Source organism: Schistocerca gregaria, chromosome 2, assembly GCF_023897955.1.
Source record: "Schistocerca gregaria isolate iqSchGreg1 chromosome 2, iqSchGreg1.2, whole genome shotgun sequence".
Classification (NCBI taxonomy): Eukaryota; Metazoa; Arthropoda; class Insecta; order Orthoptera; family Acrididae; genus Schistocerca; species Schistocerca gregaria.
In genome coordinates this window covers 1,022,233,372-1,022,251,600 of record NC_064921.1, presented here as the reverse complement: position 1 = coordinate 1,022,251,600, position 18,229 = coordinate 1,022,233,372, and the positions used below count along the sequence as shown (strand labels likewise).

Sequence of the window (18,229 nt, the reverse complement as noted above, 5' to 3'; positions counted from 1 at the left end):
TTTCAGTGGGGCTCATGGCAGTTACTCGGCCATTGCTTTATCAACTTGCAGCCCAAACATCAGCACGGCGATCCTTGTGTAGTCAGGGGGCTACAACCAACAGGGTACATGGCGGCCCCACTACAATGGACTGGCTACAGTGCTGGATATCAGGTGCAAAGAAGTCCATGGTCATGGTCGACACAGAAATCGACACTGCATAGTGCATAGTGGAAAATGCACCCAAGAAGGTGTCCTCGCCCAAGAGATGTAGAATGGGCAGGGCTGCAATGCGACAATGAGAAAGTGGGCTAAAGATATCAATGTATGATGGACACGACGCAGCTTGTAAGGCGCCCTTCCCCAGTTGGCTCACTCTTCGGGAAAATTTTGAAGAATGGAGGTCAAACCCTACTGGTGAACGTCACATAAAGGCTGAAATGTGTGAAACTCTTTTTAGTCGCCTCGTATGACAGGCAGGAATACCTTGGGTCTATTCTAACCCCCAGACCCGCAGGGGCTTTGCAGATCTTAGGAAGAAGGTAAAAGGTGGCGATGCATGGTTTGGGTAAGGTAAGAAGCTCTATGGACTGAGGTGTTAGTCCTTTTGAGAGGCCCGAGCTTTTAAGGAGGGACTGCAGGTCAGGTTGAGTCAGAGACATGGGATCTTTAAGGCAGATGCTGTATGTAGCGGTGTCAGACAGTTGATGTAGACTTTCACTTAGAAACTCCCGTTGATGAAGCACCACAGCAGACAATACCTTGTCTGCTGGGAGACCAATCATGGCATCATCAGTTTTTACGGAATGAGGAGCCTGGAGTTCTGCAGAGGACATGTTAGGGTCGCGTTATAAGGACCTAATGAAGGGCTGTGAAGCAATGCTGGATATGAGGATTTCTTGGAAGGCTTGTATGGGATGATTTTGAGGCAGAGGTGATGGACCAAGTTTTGATCATGGTCAGAAGTGTTAAGGAAAGGTTCAATGTCAGGGTTGCAATGTGATATTTTCAGCTGAGAAAGTGTGAATCAATGTAGATTCTTCACCAAATCTGCATGATTAAATGCAGGTTTAGGGCTGAAAGTGAGGCCTTCAGATAATTCAGGAAGGGAGAGTGTCTTAGATGAGCGGTTGAGAACACTGTACTGTTGCGGATGGTTCTTGTGATCATGAATTATGGGTCTGAGAGGAAGTGTCGAAGGCTGGAAGATGTTAAGAAAGATGACCAAGCTCTGTTTTTAGGAGAGTAGTGTTGGTTGATGTTGACTGTTTAGTGAGATGCAGAGGGACAGGAAGGGAAATACTACTGTTGAGGTAGTCTAGGAGCAGGTGGGATAGCTTTTTGAGGCAAGTCTGAAGTTGGTTTGGCACATGATATCATCCAAGGAAACTTGATGGTCAGATAATTGCAGGATTTTGTAGTAGGAGAGGAGTCTGGTGGAGTGTAAATAAGCATTTGAGGAATACAAATCAGAGATTAGCCAGGTAAGTGCAAGAGATTGCTGTATTTGAAACTATAAAAGGTGCTGAGGTAGAGTAGGACTACAGCCAGAAACAGGGACATTCAATGTTATGCCTTCGGAAGTAACCCTCAGGGACTAGCCATTTCAAGAAACGAAATTTGGTACCTTAGTTTTCTATGTTTCATTTCCTGACCTGACTATTCCGCCCCCCCACCCCCACCCCCACTTCTATTACATACAATGCACTTAGCTTTCCACTCTTATAGATTGTGTGCACGAAGTTATGGCAACAGCCTCCGACTTGTGTATTATCCTGTCTTCTCCCTTTAAACCCCCAGATTTTCAAATCTCATTTGGCGCAGTCTTTCCTTCTAACACCACCTGGTATGCTCTTCCTTCCCCCCCAAACCTTCTGCAAGAAGAAGGCGCCACTAGTTCTGAAAACTTGCATATTTAAATACCTTTATTTATGTGTTCTCCTGCTGCTGCTTGGTGAGTAAATTTTTTTATCTATCCAATTACATCATAAACATTTAACTTGTCATATGCAGGTGATAACAGGAGACAGTTGGGGGCATCAATGGGTATTTTATAGCTTTAAGGGACGGTGTTATGCAGACAGCACAGATTGATTATGCATGACGAGCTCCACATTGAAATCATGAGTGACGTTTTAGACTCTGCCCCAACACAGCCAGGGACGGTGCCAGTAGGCAACTCTCCTGGTTACATGTCAAAATAAAACAGACTGCAGGGTATAACCATGGTGTTTATTGCGACTACCATCATATTAATTTATTTTGCACATGATCAGTTCTTATGGACTGTGTGTAAATGGATTGCTTTATTTTCAACAAAGATTGTATTCCTCAATTGTGTAACTATATTTGCTTCCTCAAAGCCTGTGTGACTTGCACAATAAAGTGGACTTCGGCACACTGCATAAGTGACCAATTCCCTTTGCCAACATTTTCCAAAAACACATATAATCATTAATTACTGGGAAAAACTATCCCCTTAAATGTTCAGAATCGAGAATAATAATAATAATAATAATAATAATAATAATAATAATTTTAGAAGTGTTAGTAAGAAAAGTTTTACCTTCCGAAACGGTGGCCATTCCTCCTCCTCCTCCTCTTCATCTACTGTCCCATTATTTGCTTCACAACCTATTTCTTCACTACTGAAAAGCTGAGCCGAGGCAAACTTGTATAGCGGCTGGAGGGCAACATGACCAGCATTCCAAAATCTCACTGTGCCATCTTCATGGCCTGTTAACAGCAGCTCTTTGTTAAATTCTGTTGATGAGGACTCCTCAGATCCCTGACTTTGGAGAGCACGACCACCATCAACTGGCCACTCCTGCGTAACAATAATTTTATATTTGAAAGACACAAATTTCTGACCAACGTTTCTGAAACTTATTGTTAGTTTGCACTAGAACTAAGCTGCTAAGCAAAGAATGTCTTTTGATGCATTGATTGCAGAGTGTGTATGACAAAATTTTGCTCTCGTATTAATCTGGAAGATAAAATGCGTATCTTCTGAAATTTTGATGGTTTCAAGGCCAGTGACAGTAACCTAGTGAAACTTAGGAACTACCATGAAATAAACAGGGAAGAAAACTATGGCAGCAGAAGTTAAAAACAGGTAGAAGCAAACAGAACTGTACACATGACTTTTACTCCAGATACCATTTTTACACTGCAAAAAATATTGGGAGACACAGCAATGGATAAATACTGATGTTGGTAAAGCTTCTGGGGTGTAGGATTGTGGTCGATGAAACTGTTCTGCTCCTAACATTTCATCCAGAACTGCGCTGAACATCTTCAGAGGTGTTGGTCCTCCACTGAGTCTTGCCGACTAATAGGTCAGGCGTCAGAGCGAAATATACGTTACATTTAATAAGCAGTGTCAAAGATGAAAAACTGTTTAGTGATTGTACAGAGCTACTGTCCGTAAGTCACTAAATTTCATGGTCTCTTCTTTTCTGCTAAAATTATTCCTATGTTTATACATTTCAATGGCTTCTATACAGGGCCGTGAATAAGAGCCTGTTGTTGCAGATATAATTTTTGTTCCAGAAGACTTCATTTTGTGATTTCCTGGTTGAAGAGCATACCCTGCTACAGCCAATTTGTCTATTTCCCTAGTCAGCAAAGACTTTTGTGCTCCTTTAACAGTGCATTCTTGCTTCTCTTGGCTGCTCCAATATAAACTTTTGCACGCATACACAGAATTTTACATATGCCACATGCTGACAGAGGAGGGGGTTTATCCTTTATAGATCTGAGTGCCTGACCTATTTTCCTTGTTGGTCAAAAACCAGTCTCATGTCACTTGCCTGTAATATCTTACTAATCTGATCTGATACTTTTTTTAACAAAAGGTACAGAAACTGTATTCTTCCATTGTTACTTTTCATTCTTGTCCTTTTGGCCTTCTGTCATTTGCTCGTAGAATTCTGTTTACTTACTTCCCTGAATAGCCATTTTTTCTTGAAAGCCTGCATAAAATGTTTCAATTCTGCATCAGGGTATTCTGGAGCACAAACCTTTTTGGCTCTACTGGCAAGAATTAATGACATCTCTCTTTTGTTGTAGATGGTGATTAAAGTCTTAGCTTTGACAAAGATCATCTCTGCCTATCACTTTTAACTCTGGCCACCCCCGTTTTCCTGCAGTATGTATGTCACTCTCCAAGGTCTGACCCGTCAGTCAGCAAGACTCAATGGAAGAGGAACACCTCTGAAGACATCCAGTGCAGCTCTGGCTGAAACATTAGAAACAGAAGAGTTTCATGCACCACAACATTTTACTCCAAAAGTTTTACCAGCAGCAATGTCATCCAGTCGTGAAAACATTAACTGTATAAATAGATAAATACTTGAGGCAGATATGACTGGCACATAGAATGTTCAACTTTTAACTGTAGGCACAGCCCTGAAACTGACTGCGAAGGTTTTAGTAGCACTATAGTACCCATGCGGTTGTGTTATGCTTGCTCTGATAGAAAATGCACAGCAGTTGGGCCATCTACATCTGGATTTTGAGAAATGAGTAGTACAGAGTGGACATGTTTAAAAGACAATGCTCTCAAATTCATCCCCTCCTCCCACCACCATCCAGTTTTTGTGTGGTATTAAATTATGTTCATACATCTCTCCAAAAATATATATATATATATATATATATATATATATATATATATATATATATATATATATATATATATATATTAAAAATAAAGATTCCAAGACTTACCAAGCGGGAAAGCGCCGGCAGACAGGCACATGAACAAAACACACAAACACACACACAAAATTACGAGCTTTCGCAACTGGCAGTTGCTTCGTCAGGAAGGAAGGAAGGAGAGGGAAAAATGAAAGGGTGTGGGTTTTAAGGGAGAGGGTAAGGAGTCATTCCAATCCCGGGAGCGGAAAGACTTCCCTTAGGGGAAAAAAAAGGACAGGTGTACACTCGCACACACACACATTGATATGTGTGTGTGTGTGCGAGTGTACACCTGTCCTTTTTTTTCCCCTAAGGGAAGTCTTTCCGCTCCCGGGATTGGAATGACTCCTTACCCTCTCCCTTAAAACCCACACCCTTTCATTTTTCCCTCTCCTTCCTTCCTTCCTGACGAAGCAACTGCCAGTTGCGAAAGCTCGTAATTTTGTGTGTGTGTTTGTGTGTTTTGTTCATGTGCCTGTCTGCCGGCGCTTTCCCGCTTGGTAAGTCTTGGAATCTTTATTTTTAATATATTTTTCCCATGTGGAAGTTTCTTTCTGTTTTATTTACATCGTCATATATATATATATATATATATCAAAAATAAAGATTCCAAGACTTACCAAGCGGGAAAGCGCCGGCAGACAGGCACATGAACAAAACACACAAACACACACACAAAATTACGAGCTTTCGCAACTGGCAGTTGCTTCGTCAGGAAGGAAGGAAGGAAGGAGAGGGAAAAATGAAAGGGTGTGGGTTTTAAGGGAGAGGGTAAGGAGTCATTCCAATCCCGGGAGCGGAAAGACTTCCCTTAGGGGAAAAAAAAGGACAGGTGTACACTCGCACACACACACACACATATCCATCCGCACATACACAGACACAAGCAGACATATTTAAATATGTCTGCTTGTGTCTGTGTATGTGCGGATGGATATGTGTGTGTGTGTGCGAGTGTACACCTGTCCTTTTTTTTCCCCTAAGGGAAGTCTTTCCGCTCCCGGGATTGGAATGACTCCTTACCCTCTCCCTTAAAACCCACACCCTTTCATTTTTCCCTCTCCTTCCTTCCTTCCTGACGAAGCAACTGCCAGTTGCGAAAGCTCGTAATTTTGTGTGTGTGTTTGTGTGTTTTGTTCATGTGCCTGTCTGCCGGCGCTTTCCCGCTTGGTAAGTCTTGGAATCTTTATTTTTGATATATTTTTCCCATGTGGAAGTTTCTTTCTGTTTTATTTACATCGTCATTAATTTGAACCCAACAATTACGTTTGTTATTGTCTCTGTTGCATTTCGAAATCTTCTCTATCGTCTTACTTTCTCTTTTCGTTTGTACAAGAAGTTCCACTTTGTATTCATCTTCCATTTTTCCGTAATCTACCATACATTTTATCCTGCCTAATTATACTCAATAATACGTAATTTACTTCCAAACCATAACCTAAAATTTTCAACGCTTTCAACATAACCGCTGCTATAAAATCCATTGTTCCAAGTTTACAAACATTTCGTGTAAACTCGTGAATACTATTTCACAGCTTCAGTTCCTTTCACCCATTACACAACCATCTCAGTTTTTTTTTCCAACAACTTTCGTTTTATTTCCATTCCCGTTTTTTCCCACAAAACCGATCATTTTCTAGCAGCTTCCCACAGGTTTACACGTTATTATTTCTTCATCAAACAATTGTTAGCCTCATTATCATAACCTGCCAGTACATAACCAGTCCTTTGAATACATTTACACACATATTCTTCGAGATTTTATTCAAAAATTTTTTTCGAATTTTTCTTTTTCGCAAATTATTTTTTCGAAACTTTTTTCGAAAAAATTTTTTGTCGAAATTTTCTTGAATTTCTCGAAATTTTCTTGAATTTCCCCACCCTTTAACGGGCCTTTAAATATGTCTGCTTGTGTCTGTGTATGTGCGGATGGATATGTGTGTGTGTGTGTGTGCGAGTGTACACCTGTCCTTTTTTTTCCCCTAAGGGAAGTCTTTCCGCTCCCGGGATTGGAATGACTCCTTACCCTCTCCCTTAAAACCCACACCCTTTCATTTTTCCCTCTCCTTCCTTCCTTCCTGACGAAGCAACTGCCAGTTGCGAAAGCTCGTAATTTTGTGTGTGTGTTTGTGTGTTTTGTTCATGTGCCTGTCTGCCGGCGCTTTCCCGCTTGGTAAGTCTTGGAATCTTTATTTTTGATATATTTTTCCCATGTGGAAGTTTCTTTCTGTTTTATATATATATATATATATATATATATATATATATATATATATATATATAAAACAGAAAGAAACTTCCACATGGGAAAAATATATTAAAAACAAAGATTCCAAGACTTACCAAGCGGGAAAGCGCCGGCAGACAGGCACATGAACAAAACACACAAACACACACACACAGAATTACGAGCTTTCGCAACTGGCAGTTGCTTCGTCAGGAAGGAAGGAAGGAGAGAGAGGGAAAATATATATATATATATATATATATATATATATATATATATATATATATATATATATATATATATATATTGGTCCCATTTCCTTCTCTATATACACTATTTGCACAGAAGTAAAAGGTTTTAAACAAAGACCTGTTTCAAATCACAACCCCAAACATATGAAATTAATGTTCACATTAGTATGGCCACTTTGACAAAGAAATTTCTTTCCAAATTACTTTAGGAAGAGGACAGAAACACTTATCACACAATAAAAACAGCAAAGAAAAGCTGTGGAGGAAGAAAGCCAGAAATCTCGGCAGCCTGAGATTGACCTTCACATAACAGTTCCAACAAAGAACTGCAAACTTTAATGCAACATGTATTAGTTGCTAGTATCAATAATAATTTTGCAGTACCATTCAAACAGCTCAATGATTCCCCTAAATTCATTCTAAATATTGTATATTACACAATAAAAACATTATAGTGCCAAACAGCAGAAGTCTCCTAAAGTGCAGAATAATTGTATTTCAAATGTACATAAAAATTACATAAATAAAGTAACAACAATATTATGAAAAGGGTAGATTGCTACTCACCATAAAGATGACAAGCCAAGTTTCAGACAGGCACACGAAAAGACTGATACAGACTGAGCTTTCGGCCAAATACAAGCACACGCATGCACTCCTCCCAATCCTCCACCCCTCATACATACACATCAAACCCACTAAACATCAACACTAACTGCATTTAGTCAGCCGTCATCTGTTTCCACACCAAAAAAATCCCTCCCAAACAGCCTGCCCATCCATGGATGGCATATCTGCACCAACAAGAACTCACCTGCCAGCCAGTACACACACACACACACACACACACACACACACACACACACACACACACACACACACCCCTGATCCTCCCATGAAGCAGGTACAAAGAAGTGCCCCACTTCATCACACAGTACCACCCTGGACTGGAACAACTGAGCCATATCTTTCAGTAGGGCTTTGATTATCTATTACAAGGCCCTGAAGTGAGGGAAATCTTACCCAAAATCCTTCTCAACACCCCCCCCCCCCCCCCCAAAGTGGTGTTCTGTCATCCACCCAACCTCCACAATATTATTGTCCATCCCTAATCCACTCAAAGTACCAAAATTCCGTGAAAGAGACAAAGGCAGCATCTGCCCATTCTACCTGCCAAGCACTTACCATTACACTCCTGTCAGGCTTATCCTACCCCATCAGAGACTGGGCCACTTGTGAAAGCAGCCATGTCCCACTGTAAACCAGCTCTGCTGCAATCACTGCACAGCATTTTTGTACAGTATGTCTACCAACCCACTGTCCACCAAAATCAATGGCAGCCACCAAACTTTGACCAAGAGCAAAGTTGATCACCATGTGGCACAACATGGAGCTGAACACAACAAGCTTGATTTCAGTGGCTGCTTCACAACCTGGGCCATCTAGACCCTTTCCACCAGCACTACTTTTTTTAACTGTGCAGATGGAAGTTATCCTTACAATACAACACAGTCTCTGCTCCTAAAATCGTACTGGCCTAAACTTACAGTAACCTACTGCCCCCTTCACCCAACAGTTTCCACCCTCTGTCTTATCACCTCCTCCCAATTCACATCCCCTCACTTTCATTGTGTGCTGCTCTCTGCCAATGCACCCACTGGTCTTTTCCCTTTCCCTGATCCTCTCTAGCCTCCTGATTCTTCACATGGCAGCTTTGTCCTCTAGATCCTGCATGCTCCACCAGGCAGTGCCGACTTAACCTTCCGACAACCGTGCTCTGACTCCCTCTCCCCCTTCCCCATCCCACTGTGTGTTGTTGCTTCCGTTCGACATGACACAGCTGCTTTCTGACCGGAGTGGCCAGAGATAGTGGTCAAGGGCACATAAAAAGTGCTTGGACATGCGCATGTGTGCATTTCGTTCCTGAAGGAAACTTAGGCCAAAAGCTCAATGTGTAACAATCTTTTCTTCATGCCTGTCTGCAACTCAAAATGTCATCTTTACATAGAGTAGCAATCTATCCTTTGCATAATATTGTCAGTATTTCTACCTGGACCCTGGACACTCCATAATAAATAAAGTAAGTATATCTAAGAAACCACACTAGATTATCATAAACAACAATAAGCACAATCATGTCTCTGGTTCAAAGTGTGTATTTATATTTAATTATTCTTCTCCTCCTCTACAACTGTGAATAGCATCATTTAATTCTGAATTTTCAGACTGAACATTAGATCACAAGTACTTATTGACTTGACCCCTGTTTTAATGACATTGTCTAGAAACACAAATTAACTACATCTGTCAGATACCCTTCTGTTAAACCTTTCACAAGATTCTTCTGGAGGACACATCTCTAAAATGCACTTGTTGGTTGTCACTCAGTTGAATTATATAAGAACACAGCTCAATGTCAAAAAATAATTATGCACTAATAAATCGTAGTTAATAATTGCCTAGTGATGAAAGAAGCAACATTTCCATTTGTCAGACCTTAACTTTGCCACAAAACTAAAGCTCTAATGCATATCTAAAAAAAGAAAAAAATCAAATATATAACTACTAACTCTTTCAGAATAATGTTCCAGTGTCTGCTGTTTTCCTGCAGCAACAATGGCTTCCCAAAGATCTTCTGGTACATTTGAAATATGCTGAGCACAAGTAACAGCACTTGCATGAAGTGAAACAAGATATGGTAATTGCAGCATTCGCCAGTCTTCCGAGAGCAAATCAATTGCAACTAATTCTTCTTCCAGGAGGACTATTAGTGTCTCAGGCTCATCATACTCTGCAGAAAAAACACTACATAATAATAATAATAATAATAATAACAATAACAATAATAATAATAACAATAAAACAAAAACTTTCCTAAGTTACTGATATCAAAAGTACATTATTTGTTAGGAATAGGATTTTTTTTATTTTATGCCTAATTTCTGTGTTTTTTACCCATTTTGGTGTTATTTTCTGACAGCTAATTTTACAAGTACTTAACTGTCTTTTTTGCCTTCTTTTTTATTGTTAATTTGAAAATGAATGTGGCTAGCTTTCAGACAAATTTTTTAATAAGCTAAAGCGCGCGCACATACGCGCTCCCTTTTAACCAGGCCACCTGTGGATAGCCTACCTGCAGTTGACGAAAATTCCCACGTTCAGTAGGCAGAGGGACTTTCAGAAGGCACTATCCCCCAAACCTGCTCCATAAATAGATTTCCTACACCATATCGTAACAGGGCCTTTCCACCACTACCAAGAACTAGCTGCAAAGAAGCACGCCACGAGCCCATTAATACTGGTGAGCAAAAGAAGGACACTTAATACAGAACCCCGTGGAAAGCGATTCTCATGGGTCCAGAGAGTGCTGAGAATAGTATCAAGCCAAATTCAGAGCAACCAGTGGGACCCCAAAGTCCCCAGTCATGGAGTATAAGTAAAGCATGACGGTGCCAAGCTGTGTTTTAGATCTTGCACAGACTGAAGAAAACTGCGACAAGATGGCGGCACTGAGGAAAACCCAGCTCGAGCAGATCTATCGGAGACTGTCCACCCTGGATGCCGCAACGATAAGGAGACGTCCCGAGATTCGTGGACCCAATAGAGCTGACGAGCCACCATCTATCCAACTTACTTGCGGGGGACATTGGTCAGACTAATCAGCCATAATCAAGGGATAATAGATCCTTACTGGGTTTAAGGACATAATGTGCCTCCACTGATGGGGGAAAATGCCTCGCAGTCAAACACAGTAAAACACCCAGAGGAGATATTTTCGTTGTGGAGGATGAGGTTTTGAAGCAATCGTTTATGGTCGAAATTGGGACCAGGGACTGAATCACGGAAACAGGAGAGAGTCAGAGGGAATTCCCATACACTAAACTGTGCAATGTAGGATACCACCTGGCAAGGGGTAAAACATAAATGAGAAGCTTTACCCCACTGTTTCCAGAGGAGGAAGGCAGTTGGATAGGATGCCAACACCAGTGCCACTGCAAAATGGGCTCACAAGGTATTCTGCAAGAACTCATAGATCTGTACAAAGGCCACCTGGAAGGACAAGGCCTGGCATGGAGGACAGCCATTGGCACCCTTGGTGGATGGGGAATTGAGCACACACCCGTGATGAAGGGACAGAAGGACCTAGTGAGGAGACAAAGCATTCCACCACATCAGCTTGGTCTGTTTGATCAAAAATTGAGTTGTTTTGGAAATCAGCTTTATGCAAACACAATTAGTTTATTTTCATATTTACCCAGATACGTTTCAACACCTGTGTGCGTCATCATCTGTGGGTCAAATTTTTATTTCTGTAAAGTACAATATTACATTTGTAATAATTTAACTGCTGTGGGCCTAAGAAATACAATATTTGCAATTTGCTTCTTTTTGTTTAGACACTTGCCTCAGAATTACATCGCTAACTGAACTGTATTATTACACATCGATTTTAGTGCTCATTTTCATCTTTTTTTTGACAGCATGTCATCTGCAAACTAGCCATGAATTATTGCATATTTGTGGAGAGCTGTTTCGAGGGTAGAGGTTTTGTACTTTTTGTACTTACATTTGCCATCCTGTTTCCTGTCCCTGGTTGGTGTCTCCATTAGCTGCTATTCAGTGCACTGCCTTCACTCAGTTTTTCACAAATTTCCACTCACTACTTCACCTCACATGCACGTACACAAAATGTGGTGAAATTTGATCTGAACAGACACTTCTGATAACAGTCAGTGAGAGGTGTGATGTTATTGTCGTTGCTTACTTATTCATCGTTGGTCTTATGTTTGTTATGGCACCGATTCTGAATGTGTGTTCCTCGACCAACCACGCCAGAATGTGTGGGCCGCATTTCAATTGTGAAATCCATTCCCGAGAAAGATATTATTATAATTTATGCCAGCTAGTAATGAGAGTTGTTAAGCAACTATCTACAACTTCATGGTGATATAAACATTTTGTAAAAAAAAATTTATGACCAAGAGGGGCCGCGTAATGTTCCTTCATAATGTTAATGTTCCGGCTGCAAGTACCAGCGATGATACGCAACCAAAATTGAGATGACAATGCTATTTGCTATGGAAAAAAAGGAGCATCTATGCTTTTTGTTGTAATTGTTGGAGATAAGTAATGCCGATTGGACATCTCTCTCTTTTTCTTTGAGGTCAGATAAGTTTGCATATAGAAGTAATTTGAAGTGCAGAGGTCAACTAGTAATCGCACTTATCAAAAACAGAAAATTTAATTTGTGAAAAAAAAGCTAAATATCGCTTACAAACTTTTACTCAATATTGAATCCCCGGAACTTCATAAAAACTATTGGTGTGTTTAGCAATACAGTGCATAGTGATTTCTTCACAAATTAACAATACTGGGTGAAACTGCTGCTAACACCGTCCAAACAATGCGCAATATTTCGCCATCAGCTTGTCTGTTCAAGATGTTCCCTAACCGACCAGTTTGTTAGTTGCAAGATATCATTTTGTCACTGTTGTTCAACCTTCTCATTCTGAAAGTTTTTCCAGAAAATCTTACAGCAACAGTACTTTTGTGGCCAAGAGAGACGGAGACTTCATCATGAGTAGTAGTAGTAGTAGTAGTAGTAGTAGTAGTATTCTCGGACTATGCCTGGCATTTTCTGAGAACCACAGAAGCGGAAACCTCTGATCACCAACTCGTCCTGTACCTAACCATTTCTCTCTTTACAGCAGCCACAAAGCAAACATATTCATCTATAGCAAATTTTTTTCACTGATATTTATTTTAGACAGGTTACAAATTTTAGAATGCATGCATCTAGGAAAAAGAATCAAAAGAGACTTTAAATCCAGTACCTGTCTTATCTGTGTCAAAGTCAAAAGCCATAGGTCAAGCAAGTTAATTAACTAATAATATTTTCTTTACAATGTAGAAGAGTTCATTTTTATTACTAACAAGGACAGGACAACATCTGTAAACAAGAAGTCAGATTCTGGTTGCAAGAGGGGGGTGGGGGGGGCAGCAAATGGAGAGAGAAAAGGCTTCAGTGAGATCTGGAACCAAGAGAGAGAGTGGGCAGCCTTGGAGCACACTGACCGTAGGTCGCATGGCCGACTGATGGCAGCAGACCTCCAAACAGTCATCAGAAGGTGCCGAAGAAAGGGAACCTACTTTGGCTGGGTAGGGGGTGCAATAACCAGTGAAGGATGGGTATTGAACCGCAAGGGAGACAAAGTCAGATGTCATAGACAAAGGGGGAAGACAATTACATATCTGGGAAGCCTCAATATAGGATAAACAATAAAGGAACTTCTGCTCCTGTATGCTCTTTTCCTTGTTTTAATCCAGACAATCTGATGCACATGGAGAGTGATGGTTGTGACACCAACACACATGTGTGGCAGAACACAGGGGCTCCACTTCCAGGAATGTGTGTCCACGTTCACCACATAGAGGGCCTGCTCTATAATATGCGCCCAAAATGCAAAAACTGAAAACACCTGATGGGTGGCAGGACATACGGCTTCGTGTCACACTGATAAACCATAACCTTGACCTCTTCAAAGAGGTGTCCCCTCAAATGCCAGAATAAAGACACTGGTATCAATGTGATTGGAAACGAATTTGGAAATGAAGTCCAAATTTTTCAATATTGGCAGTCGTGAAGAAATATAAAGGTGGCTACACCAATATGAAGAAGTTGGATATCAAGAACAAATCAGCTATGTACAACAATGGGAACACTGCAGTACTTACTTGATTAGGGCAGAATTTCCAGTTGTTCTGCTCACTGACTTTTTTCTCAAGTCAGTGCTTCAGAAACCTGCTGCGTCCTACATCATGGGAAGGCAAACACAAAAGGTAGTGATTTGTTAACTGTCAGCTGTTTTAACATACAGTGAATACTGGTAACCCTTAATGAAATGGCAAAAGGGGATGGTAAGGATGACCTTATGCACTATGGGTATGCCTAGAGTGTCTCTAGCAACATGTTGAACAAGTTGTTCCTAGAGCCAATGAGGGAACAAGGTGCAACCAGCTTAAGCCAATGGCACACATTTAAACTAATGGTGCCTGTCACCTGGAGTTCGAGTTCAAATGTGGATCATTCCAGCAATTGTTGGAGAACGTTCAGAAAGTCAACCTTGCACACAGTGTTTCAGCAAAGGCCACAATCTGCAGCATTGTCACCAGAATTGATTGGCATTACCTGGTTCTGAGCCAGACAATTCCAACAAGGAGGGGCCCCCAGCGGTGTGTTCGAGTTTTTGAAATTATACCGTGTCGTGATTTACCCTGAAGGGCCCTCGTTTGTGAGTTGCAATTTTGCATGATGCTTTACAGATTTAAAACGGAACCATTACATAGACTGGTTGTGGAGTGTAATAGTTATATAACAAACTTCAGACCTGAGAGGTTGTGGGTTTGAGTATCATTAGGTGCTTTGGAATATTTTATTTTTAAACCTAACAATGGAAAATTCAGGATGGAATAATGACACTATTATGAAAAAGATAGATTGTTTTCACCATATAGCAGAAATGCTCAGTCGCAGACAGGCACAACAAAAACATAACTAAACACGTAAACTTTCAGCCAGGACTCTTCTGTAATAGGCAGTGCACATGCACGCACACGCACACACATTTGTGTACATGTATGTTGTCTATTTCAGAAGGTGGCCTTCTGGCCAGAAGATTACATGTTTAGAAATGCCTCTGTAATCCCAGTCTGTGACTCAGTATTTACCACTATATCATCATTAGTGTTCTGCCAAAAGGCATGTTTTCAAATGGTAGTTCTCCAGGCTCTTCGGTCTTCTGCCATCCTCTTCAGGTCTGCATAATTTCCTCTTCCCTTTATGTCGTCTATAGCTTTGTATCTCCTTCTTCCTCTCAGTCTTCTCCCACAAACCAATCCTTCCAAAGCAACTAGTAGTAAGCACTCCCTTCTCAATGAATGTCCCAACCAGTTCTTTTTCCTTTCTCTTACAACCTTCAGCAGACATCTCTCATCAACCCTTTCCAATACTCTTTCATTACTTACTCTTTCCACCCAGCTTATTCTCTCCATTCTCCTCCATATCCACATCTTAAATGCTTCTACCCTTTTTTCATCCCGTCATCTCAGCATCCGTGTTTCTGCACCATATAGTGCCATACTCCAACATTTTCCAGGACTTTTCCTTAGACCCTTATCTAATTTGCAATACAAGAGTCTCCTCTTTCTGTTGAATGCCTCCTTCACAGTGAAGATCACATTATACTGTAAATGGTAGATTGCTACTCACCATATAGATGAGGTGCTGAATTGCAGATAGTCACAGTGAAAAAGATTTCCAAAATATTAAAACTTTCTGTCATAGTTTCTCTTCTGCAGTAGAACACACACATACATCCACAAAAGCACAAAAAAATACACATATTGCCATTGTCTCAGGGCATTAAAGTTCCACTGACAAATAATAGTTGTTTGGGGTGGGTGGTGGGGGGTAAGGAAGCAACACAAGATCACAAGATGGGAAGGAGGAGGGATACTAAGGTGCACACGGTGAAAGATGTTAGTGCTACATAGCAGAGTGTGTACGAACGGGTTACACCTGCTAGGTGCTACTGCAGGAGGGTGCACTGCAGGATAAAGGATGAGGTGGGTGGTAGGGAGAGGAGAGAGGTGAGAAATAGAGAAGGGGAAAGGATTTGTTGGTGCATTGGTATGATAGAAGACATGTAGTTCTTGAGTGGGGGTGACAGGGACGAGGATGGATAAGAGGGAGGCAGGGATTAATTGAGTTTGGGCCAGGAGGTTATGGGAAAAAAAGGATATATTGTATGGAGAGTTCCCACTTGAGCAATTCAGTAGAGCTGGTGTTGGTAGGAAGAATTCAAATGGCACAGGCTCCAAAGTAGTCACGAAAGTGAAGCACATCATTTTGAGCAGCATGTTGAGCAACTGGATGATCCACCTCTCTCTGTCAATGTTTGGCAGCAGTAATTCATGTGGACAAACAGCAGGATAGTTGTCATGTCTACATAGAAAGTGATACAGTGGTTGCAGCTTAGTTGACAGATCAGACAGATGCTTTCAAGGGGGGGAGAGAGAGGATTCGTAGGTGGATGTTTCTGACTGCTACTCGAATCCCTCTGCCAGGTAATCACTGCAGTTCATAACCAAAGTGGTGGAGCTTTTGTCAGCAGGTTGGATTGTAAGGTAGGGGGGCAGGTATTACGTGGTGGAGTGCGGTTTCATTCTGCGGATGTTAGGTTTGCTTCCATGTTGAGGGATTTGGGAATTATGGTGATGGGAGTGAACTACATCTACATCTACATACTTACTCCGCAATCCACCATATGGTGCGTGGCGGAGGGTACCTCGTACCATGACTAGCATCTTCTTTCCTTGTTCCACTCCCAAACAGAGCGAGGGAAAAATGACTGCCTATATTCCTCTGTACGAGCACTAATCTCTCTTATTTTTGTGGTCTTTCCACGAAATGTAAGTTGGCGGCAGTAAAATTGTACTGCAGTCAGCCTAAAATGCTGGTTCTCTAAATTTCCTCAGTAGCGATTCACGAAAAGAACACCACCTTTCCTCTAGGAACTCCCACCCGAGTTCCTGAAGCAATTCCGTAACATTCGCATGATGATCAAACCTACCAGTAGCGAATCTAGCAGCCTGACTCTGAATTGCTTCTATGTCCTCCCTCAATCCGACCTGATATGGATCCCACAGGCTTGAGCAGTACTCAAGAATAGGTCGTATTAGTGTTTTATAAGCGGTCTCCTTTACAGATGAACCACATCTTCCCAAAATTCTACCAATGAACCGAAGACAACTATCCGCCTTCCCCACAACTGCCATTACATGCTTGTCCCACTTCATATCGCTATGCAAGGTTACATCCAAATATTTAATCGATGTGACTGTCAAGCACTACAAACTAAGTCGGAAGGGTTCCATGTCAGTTTTTGACCGAGTCGGATTGGTGTGCTTTGTGGCAAATAAGTGTTTCCACAGCAGGGAGCAATAGAAGGACAGGTCTTTAACACACTCATCAACACTGAATTTGGGAGTCGGGCAAAAGGTGAGGTTTTTCGAAAGGACTGATACATCTGTGGAATGAGGTTCTGGATGACAGGTTCACAACTGTGTTTCAGGTCTGTTTAGGTGATGGATTCTGTATGGTGGTGGCAAGGTCTTTTTGAGGGTGTGGTAAATGTAGCAGGACCTCAATGCAGGATTTGTCAGCTATGAGGGGATGTGGGTGAGACTTCAGGGAGGCTATTTTTAAAGTGGTGGATAGCAATAATTCAAATTGGGAGTAGGAAATTAACAGGATGGTGAGCTTTTTTTAGGTGGAGATGGGCTTGCTGCTCTAGTTCCTAAAGGACAAGGGTATCAATCTGGGAAATGAGACGCAGGAATTTGGGATTGCATAGCACGAGTATTTTGCGGGTGGAAAGCACGAATTGCGAAGAAGTTTGGGCCTGAATTATATGGTCCTGCAGAACAAGGTTGGCAAGTGCTAAGGACTGGTATAGAAAGTTGGTTAAAATCCGAGACCATTGGCAGTGAGATTTCTGAGGTAAATAAGTATATCTCAAAAGTATAAGCTAACAGGTAATGAAGATGGTGTATTTGTCACATGACCAGAAACTCAAATCTGTGACTACAAAATGAAATTGCATGCAAGAGTTTTTGGCTACAACTTAGTATTAAGTGTGGAGAAAGACTTAATTGGATCTTTTGGTCAATCACAAGATTCACCTCCAGAAAATTTCAGTTCAGTAGTATGTACATTCCCCCAATGTACTGTTGTCATTGGAAGAGATTTTAATCATCCAGCAGTCAATTTAGATAATTACAGTTTTTTAAGTGGTGGACTTGAAACGACATGTCACTAAATATTACAAAAGTATCTTCTCTGGAAGATTTTAATCATCCAGCAGTCAATTTAGATAATTACAGTTTTTTAAGTGGTGGACTTGAAACGACATGTCACTAAATATTACAAAAGTATCTTCTCTGGAAACTACACATGAACACAACAGTTTTGGAGACCAATCATGATGGAAGCATTTAAGAGTTAACAGCA

The 18,229-nt window shown here is 41.1% G+C and overlaps 1 protein-coding gene across 8 annotated transcripts in view; it reads right to left on the bottom strand.

Moving 5' to 3' along the window:
* The window catches only part of LOC126335527 (lethal(2) giant larvae protein homolog 1), a 303,079-nt gene that overhangs the window by 172,821 nt on the left and 112,029 nt on the right, over positions 1-18,229 (bottom strand). For all 8 annotated transcript variants that reach the window (XM_049998889.1, XM_049998887.1, XM_049998890.1 and 5 more), the window contains exons 9-10: positions 9,729-9,949; positions 2,546-2,806 (exon numbers count right to left, since the gene is read on the bottom strand). In XM_049998889.1, coding sequence (XP_049854846.1) covers positions 2,546-2,806; positions 9,729-9,949 — 482 coding nt within the window. The remainder of the gene's footprint in view (positions 1-2,545; positions 2,807-9,728; positions 9,950-18,229) is intronic.